Source organism: Antennarius striatus, chromosome 10 (genome assembly GCF_040054535.1).
Source record: "Antennarius striatus isolate MH-2024 chromosome 10, ASM4005453v1, whole genome shotgun sequence".
Taxonomy (NCBI): Eukaryota; Metazoa; Chordata; class Actinopteri; order Lophiiformes; family Antennariidae; genus Antennarius; species Antennarius striatus.
Window position 1 is genome coordinate 6,601,138 of NC_090785.1, and position 8,514 is coordinate 6,609,651.

General features: G+C 43.2%; 1 protein-coding gene across 3 annotated transcripts in view; it reads right to left on the reverse strand.

Annotated features, from left to right (window-relative positions):
- Positions 1–8,232, reverse strand: part of pcdh19 (protocadherin 19) — a 53,742-nt gene extending 45,510 nt beyond the window's left edge. Inside the window, exons 1-2 of one of the 3 annotated variants that reach the window (XM_068326508.1) lie at positions 5,259–8,232; positions 2,254–2,368 (exon numbers count right to left, since the gene is read on the reverse strand). In XM_068326508.1, coding sequence (XP_068182609.1) covers positions 2,254–2,368; positions 5,259–7,405 — 2,262 coding nt within the window. In that variant the 5' untranslated portion in view covers positions 7,406–8,232. Of the gene's footprint in view, positions 1–2,040; positions 2,387–5,258 lie in introns of all 3 variants that reach the window. The other 2 variants (XM_068326506.1, XM_068326505.1) reach the window with 2 other exon arrangements.
- Positions 8,233–8,514: the final 282 nt, after the last annotated feature.

Genomic DNA, 8,514 nt, shown 5'->3' on the forward strand with positions numbered 1-8,514 from the left:
TTATGCTGGGAACATATTTTATTTAAGAGCAGCATCCTGCAGAGCGTCTGGTTTTTGCAAATGTCACAATGAGGAGGAAAGAAAACAATGACAACTGTTGTGGCACAGGGGTTACTTCATTGGAGAGGAAGGCATGCACTCGCAACGGCTACATCTCCCTTTTCTTGGTCCAGGAAGAATATGCAAAGACTGGGTCAAAGAGATGCTTGTCAACATCATGTGTAAGGCAGACAGGAATGGAAGCTGCATGCTAAATAGGTCCAGGCTTCATCAAGCCAATCAACTGCCTCAGAGAAAAAAGAGAAAATGTGTTGAGGGCTCAGACACCTGGCATTAAGTCTCAATCAGCTGCACTCTCTTCTCCCCTTCCTCTCTGTCTATTTGACCTCACACGGCTCTGTAAAAGCTACTCTAAGCTTTGCATATGGAGTCATAAAAAAATCAATCTTCAAACCTGCTTGTGTCCCTCTCCACTTTTTCATTAGCTCAAACAAATAAAGTCTCCTCTAATCCTACTGAAAATGTGCTATTTTTGGATGGCGGAGCCACAGCGACAAGTTGTAGCTGAATTTCCTTCCAGTATTTTTGATTCCTTTCAACAGCCAGACCCATATTTTTAGGCTGAGAAAAGGGTGGTGGTGACCTACATAGTGTTACCTATCCCCTAATAGAATCATAGCATATGGGTTAGTGCTTGTGCAAGCTGAATCCCCCACCTTTGCCTCCACTGACCGGATAACACCGTAGGACAATCCCCTACAACATTCCTCATTCCTCCCTCCTGCGTTATTTACACACACACTGAGCCAGAACCAGCTCAGACCCAGTAAATCAGCATGTCTGTAAATAGGTCTCATTGACCCCACAGGATCCATCGGTGCCTGGATCTCTCTGGATCCACCAGTCAATACATCAATATCTATCTTGTGTTTCTTGTTCTAAGACCCCAACTCCCACCCAATCTCCTTCTCACTGAATGTTAAATGGAAATTGGAGTCATCAATTTGAGTGTGTGTGTGTGTGTGTGTGTGTGTGTGTGTGTGTGTGTGTGTGTGTGTGTGTGTGTGTGTGTGTGTGTGTGTGTATCTGAAGTTGTTGCTGTGTACCGGAGTGAGAATAATACACAAACACACACGTGCAGATGCACATTCTTATGTCACACACACTTACACACACACACAAACATAAATGTCCCTTTCTCTCAAGGGAAGAAGAAGAAATTGGTCCCAAGGAGACGATGCCCAAAGAATCTAATAGACCACTTAATACATACCAAAATCTATAAAGTAAAGATCAGCTTGTCACCACACTTTGTCAGAGCCTTGTTGCTCTGCTTGAGACACGCATGGTATGTTAGGGTAATTCAACAGCTGACCGTGCTGAGCAGCTACGCGGTAACTGTACAGCCAAATGGGCAACGTACAAATAAACCACTGCATTGATTATTCTTCCTGGTAGCACCTGAAATGCCACGTGTTTGGGTGGATTAGCTTGGTCCATATATGTAGCAGTGGCTCAAAATCCTGTCCTTTTTGCAATTGGGCTGCAAACAAAAATGAGAGAGAGGCCAAATAAAGCGCTTTTTCAGGCCCCCGAAATTCTGCTTGGTGAAGCACTCTCCACCACGGGTCAGCTTCAGTGCCTCAGTTCTTTGAAATGCCTTAAATGATTCCACTCATATCAAGTGAATTAATGTCACATATGCCATTTCCTATAGTTCAGCTCTCAATCATACCAGACAGACATTTCATTGACCTGATACTATGTGATAGAATTAAATGCTAAATATCACCAGACCTTGAGAGGTGCTGAAAGGCAGTGAATCTCTATCTCTCTGTTCAGATTCAAAGATGTCAAGGCGATCTACTGATAGTAATTAATGAAAAGGTAAATACATCAAGGCTGACTGTTCCCCTCTCTGCTCCTGACAGCAGGACGATGGGTATCGATTTAAAACCAAACTTCCACCCTTCTTACACCATCACACTTAAAGCAGTCCAGTAAAGGATTTAGGACAGAGCACAGCGTATCGTATCTCACCTCTGGCAGTGGCATGCCGTTGATGATGAGGTCTGGCTGCTGGTGACTCTGCCCATTGAACGTGTGCTGATAGCCATGGTTGGGAGCTGCATTGCGTGAGTTCTGGTTCTCCACGTTGAGGAAGGTGCTTTCGGACCGCCTGCAGCCCAGCGGCAGGCTCTGCTGGTGGTAGTCGAAGTAGTTGAGCGAGGAGGTGAGAGATGAGCAACTCACCACATTCATCTTGTCCGTTTCCTCCACGTCACGTGGCACCAGGCGGATGTCATTCTTGCTCAGCTTCTTCTTCTTGCTGGACTTCTTCTGGTTGCCATATGAGTATTCTGCCACCCTGCGCAAGTAGAAGAAACTGAACAGACTCAATAAAGCAGTGTTCTGCCTTACACTCCTCTAGCCACACAGTCAAAAATTACACCTGGCCATGCAAACTAAAGCACCGTTCGACCACGAGTGCCGGACGAAGCCTCATTGCATGCATCAAGGAGTGGATGAGCTGATTCAAGTGACTCCCCACTCTCGGATTGCAATGGAGCTGTCGTCCCTTATTTGTTTGCATTTGCATGCAATTTGCATGCATGTCACAAACAGGCAGATTATATGCAAACATGCCAAAACCACAGAAGCAAATCAAAAAGAACACACTGGTATCAAACAGCAGTACTGGGGATATGCAATCACATTCAAAACACTTTTAGTCCACATTAATTACACTTATTTTGTTATCGAGCAAGCCCACTAGCAACATGGAGGGCAGAAGACCTGCAGTTTCAATCTCATTTAGTCGCCCTCAGTGGCTGCTAAAAAGTTGAATTGAGTATTTTGACTTTAATAAGAGCAAATGAGCAACATTGGCAGGTTTTATCAAAAGATCCTCAGACTGAGAGAAATATTGATTTTTTTACACAGCTTCACACTTTTCTACAGGAGAACAGATGCTATGCGCTTTCTATTGATAACAACAAATTCATGTGTTCCATACATCCTGTGATGTTTTTTTACCATCTGCATTACTTCAAAATCTCTAAGAGGTCGTGATTAACCTTTACAGCACAGAGCATATGGTTTATTTTCTGCCGTCAACAAAACTAAAGCATAAAACAGCAACATCTGGAAGGTTTTTCTTCCTTGACCTGTGTTTTCTTGAACGTGTGTGCTTTGTCAGTCCTCAATGACCTCTGTCCCTCACTAAAATGCAACCCTAATCCTCCCTCGCTTTCAAAATTACTCTGGTTTAGAAGTGGCACTGTAGTTTGTCTCTTTCATTTTTCTTTCAGATTGCGTCTTGAAAACAGCTCCCTCCTCTATTCTGTGCCGTACCCCATCTCTTTTTCATGATGTCTCTCCACTCAGTGCCGAAATTGAAATCCGGGAGGGAACATCTTGAGAGACAGACAGACTGACAGAGGACAAGCTATAAATTGGAGATAACAGCTCCTCATATTTGAGGTGGCGACTGACTAGTGGCACATCACTGCTGATTAAAGCACCCAGCAGGGAGATTGGTTCAAACTAACACAAGAAAGTACTGTGAGCAGTTTTGAATTCTGAATTTTCTGTTGTCCATCATTGTTTTTCCATCTGAAGAAACAAACAACTACCACTGAAAACATGATATTGGAGAAATTACCTGTCGTAGTTACTATTCCAACACACTGAAATGCACTGATAACTCTTGAATTTGCTGTTTTTGAGTAGTTTTTGACTTTTTTATCTTGAAAATGTAGTATTCTCCCTGTTAACACTCTAAAGGTCACTTCAACTCCTTGAGTGATACAAAAAAATTCAGAGACTTTTTAAAAAAAAAATTTTTAAATTTAAGGTCAGACTTCATAAAATACTGGAATGCACTTAAAACAGGGGATACGTTTTAGAAGCATACAGCTGGTGCTAGAATATAATCATTATCCTAATCTTAATCAACAAATCTCTCAGAACCATATTGTGGGAGTTTTAAAATATTTCACAACTACATCCTTGAAAATAGCACCAGTTACCTCCAAATGAACAAAATGATGTTTAAAATAAGATTACACCTTCAGGTTAAATTCTGAAATCCAATCTATATGTAAATTTATGGCGGTTAAGTGGCACAGGGAAATCAAAGCCAGATCTGATCACATTGATGAACGAAGCAGAATTCGGTGTGCAAGGTCTAGAAAATGATATTCTGCCTTTCTCAAAAAAAAAAAAAAAACCAAGGCAGTCACATACTGCAACATCCCGCAACACCCATGAATTCAAAATTTTACCCTGACCTACTTGCATAGGTCAAAGATCAAACCTAGTGTTTTGACCTACTGTCACTGATCAAAGCACTAGCTTTGATCTATGGTCTCACACTGGCCTTCTCCCTGGTCTTTCTATTTTATCCAATTCCTGACTGTACAAAAGTTGAAATTTGACCTTGACCTAGTTTTCTCAAGGTCAAGGTCATCATCTAATTTTCATCCCCTGTAATGTGCTTTTTGTTTCATCTTTTTATCTGCAACAGTTGCAAAGATATTTGGTTGACGAACGGACGGACGAAATGATCGCTTTTATGCGGGATGTGATAAAATAAAATAAAAACCCGAATGAGCAGTTAGTGGCTGTGATGTGATTTAACCTGCATGATTTTGAATGATCAAACTTTTTTTTTTTTTTTTTTTAAATTCATTGATCTAGTAAAAATGCTCTTTGATACGAAATCCAGCAGAGGCAAATCTGAATGATTCCGGAGCACTGTCCATTAATTGCATTACATTAAAGCTGATCACAGCCAATCAGTCGTGGTGGACGTTAAATAATAAATGTCTGTGACTGCTATTGACCCAATGGGGCGTTAATTGTCCTGCAGCACACCCACAAATTGAACATGACGGTTGGATGTCATATTTATGAGTCAGTTGGTTACAATGGACGGATTAAATCCATCAATCACGTTTCCTTAACGCGGAACAGTGCCCCTCATCAGGATGTGTCTGATTGAAAGCAGTCAGGTTTCTCGTGTACCTCCTGTTCAGCTGTGACTCAAATTTGAAGTCCTCACATGCAGAATGGCAGAAGCATAATCACAGATACAGACACACACACACACACGCACACCGTTTTTCATGCTCATATGGATGGACGCACAGCGACGCATACAAACAAACACACACAAGAACCCCCCACCCTTCACGACACACAAACACACACACAAACACACACACACACACACACACAAGAGATGTAGTCAGTACCTGCAGTTGTACGTCCGGATCTCCTTGTTATCTCTCTTGCACTTGACCGCCACAAAAATCATGGTGACAAACAGGATGGCTGCGATAGAGCCCAGAGCAATAATGAAGATGAGGGACAGGTTGACAGGTCCAATTGGCTCCTGAGGGTTCAGGTCTGGTGAGAGGTAGACAACAATATAGGCCGAAGCAGACAGAGAGGGCTTGCCGTGATCCCTCGCCACCACTGTGATCTCGTAGGTGGATTTGACGTTTTCCCCAAACATCCTGGTGGAGCGCACCTCTCCGTTCACCTGGTCGATTTCAAAAAAAGCTCTGTCACCCTCTGAAATGGTGTAGGTCAGCCTGCCGTTCTCCCCCTCGTCGTAGTCGTCTGCTTTGACCTGGGTCACCATGTAACCCACGCCTGCGTTTCTCGGGATGGAAACCTCCGCTGTGCCATTAACCAGCGGAGGATTCGTCATCACAGGTGTGTTGTCATTGACGTCCAGGACAACAATGCGCACTGTGGCGTTACTCGATAAAGACGGGTTGCCATTGTCTCTAGCCAGAACTTTGAAGTCAAAAGTCCTGGTGTATTCGTGGTCGAACGACCTCATGGAGTAAATGCGGCCTGATGGGTTTATACTGACATATGTGTTTACATCCATGTGCTTAATCTCACCGGGGATAATGGAATAGGAAACAGTGCCATTCATCCCCAGGTCCGGGTCTTCCGCTGATACCGCAAGCAGACACGAACCAGGGAGGTTGTTTTCCATTACCATCTCTTGATAGTGAGGTTTGACGAAGTGTGGCGGGTTGTCATTTTCATCCGTGACTTTGACGACTAACGATTTTGTGGCGCGTAAAGGCGGGATGCCACTGTCCTCCGCTTGGATAGTCAGGTTGTATGTGTCCTTTTGCTCTCTGTCCAGCCTGCCATCAACAAGTATAGTTGAGAAACTCTCGTATTCTTGAAGTTTGAAAGGAACATTGCCCTGCAACCTGCACTGAACTTTACCGTTTGCCCCAGAATCCTTATCCGACACCCTCACCAGCGCAATGACATATCCACGCTGCGCGTTTTCACTAACTTCCACCATCTCTGTGTTGAGTGAGAGTAAACTGATGACAGGTGGGTTATCGTTCGTATCCATCACGTTCACTGTGACTTTGCAATGTGCTGGGATGGAATTGGGTCCTAAATCTTTGGCCTGAACGTCAATCTCGTATATTTGCGCTGTTTCATAATCCAGAATTCCGTTAACTGTGATGATCCCGGTTCTAGGATCGATTTTAAATGCGTTCCTCGTTTTCTCAGTGACGTAACTGTGGAACGAGTACACAACCTCTCCATTAGTACCCTCGTCAGGATCAGTTGCATTCAAGTCAATTACTAGTGTATTAATGGGGGAGTTCTCCATCACGTTGACCGTGTAGACCGCCTCGTCAAAAACAGGATTGTTGTCATTCGAATCCATCACTTTGATATTTAACTGGACCGCGCCTATTTTAGGAGGGTCTCCTCCATCCTCTGCGCTGATTTCATATGAATAGTGAGACTGAGTCTCCCTGTCTAAAGATTTTTGTACAACAAGTTCAGCAATTTTGGACCCATCCCCCCTGGTCTTTATTTCGAGTCCGAAAAGCTCATTCGGAGTGATGGAATATGATTGCACTCCAAACATCCCCGAGTCCGGATCGCTTGCCCCCTCTAGGGGAAACCTGGTACCTGGGGAAGCGTTCTCAGAGATTTCAATGTCAATGTGGCTCGTTGGGAATCTGGGTGCGTTATCGTTCAAATCCTCAATTTCAACTTTAATGACACAGATTTCCATCGAGTTTGACATCACTTCTAGGGAAACAATGCACTTTGGGTTCTGTCGACAAACTACATCCCGATCTATTTTCATTTGGGTTGTAAGTATTCCGGCTGGACTGAGTTCCACCCATCGTGGTTCGGAATTGGAAATCACCCTCAAATACGGCGGTTGTGGTGCAATTTGAAATCCTTGCTTTAGTGCGTCCTTTGTCACATTTCCAATCACTGAGCCGGGCTTCATCTCCTCGTTTATTCCATACTTGAGGTTGATCACTGCTTCTGTCCCGACCAAAAATAAAAGTAACACCGCGATGAGCTGCATTAATTCCATCACCTTGATCTGCATTGTACCTGTTGAGTTTTGTTCTGCCTAATGAAGACCTTGATTATTGCTCACAGGAATGTATGTCAGAGAAAATAAGGGGCAAAAAGGCTCCAAATAATTTCATTTCATAAAAGCTTCCGGGGGAAAAAAGTGTTTGGATGAGGAGTAGCTATTGACTACGTAAATTATATCATGGTGTGAAAGCTATAATTGTAACAAGTGCCTATTTTACTCTTCTCGTGCAGAGCAGGTCCTCCAGCCTACTGCAGCGGACAAAACACTGTGGATGAGCGAACTGTAAAAACATGGTGATTCTTCACACATAGTGGTTTAGTTGTGTAAATCCGTGCAGCTCTTGTCAATCTGCAAACTGGTTTCACTCATGTCTGATTTTTTTATGTAGGTTGAAAGGAGAAGAAATACTCAGACCGAGCAGACAAAAACAATAATAAAAAAAAATAAAATAACGACAATTCCCGTGAGTCGCAAAAGTCCAACAATTTTTTTTAAAAATCGTCCGTACAGATGAAGCAACTGCCTTTTAACAATCCGTGTTAAATCATCCGCTGTGGTACCAAAAAATATTTAAGTCGCATTCCGGATAACCATCTTGCACTGTATCCTTACTGGGTTGTATGGGCTATTGCAAGCTGTGACAAAAATTTCCTCTTCGGCCAGTAGATACAGGCATTCAAACTGCACATCTGATGAAAAGGGCTTAAAGGCTCTGCAGTAACAAAATATTCAACAGCTTAAGTCCGATATCTTTGCCTTTAGATCAAAGGTTACATTTCAGGAATGTCTCACCACATTACTGAAGTCCCGATTACCTTTTTATTTCCAGCAGATTTAATCTTTCACCCGCTCCTCAAGTCCTGAAGCTTTCACTTAATTTCCTCGTATCTCACTTGGAAAAAGGCTGCGCACATCCCGACAGATAGTCCATGCAACACACAATCACACACACACAGACACACACACACACACACACACAAAAGAAATCCGAAAATGTAGCCAAAAACCAGTGATGGGAAAGAAAAAGCGACGCAAGAGCCTAGTGAATGAACAAAACGCATTTCATGTTGGGCTGCAGCAAAGTAGAAGCACTGCAGGAGCCTAGATCCAGCCTG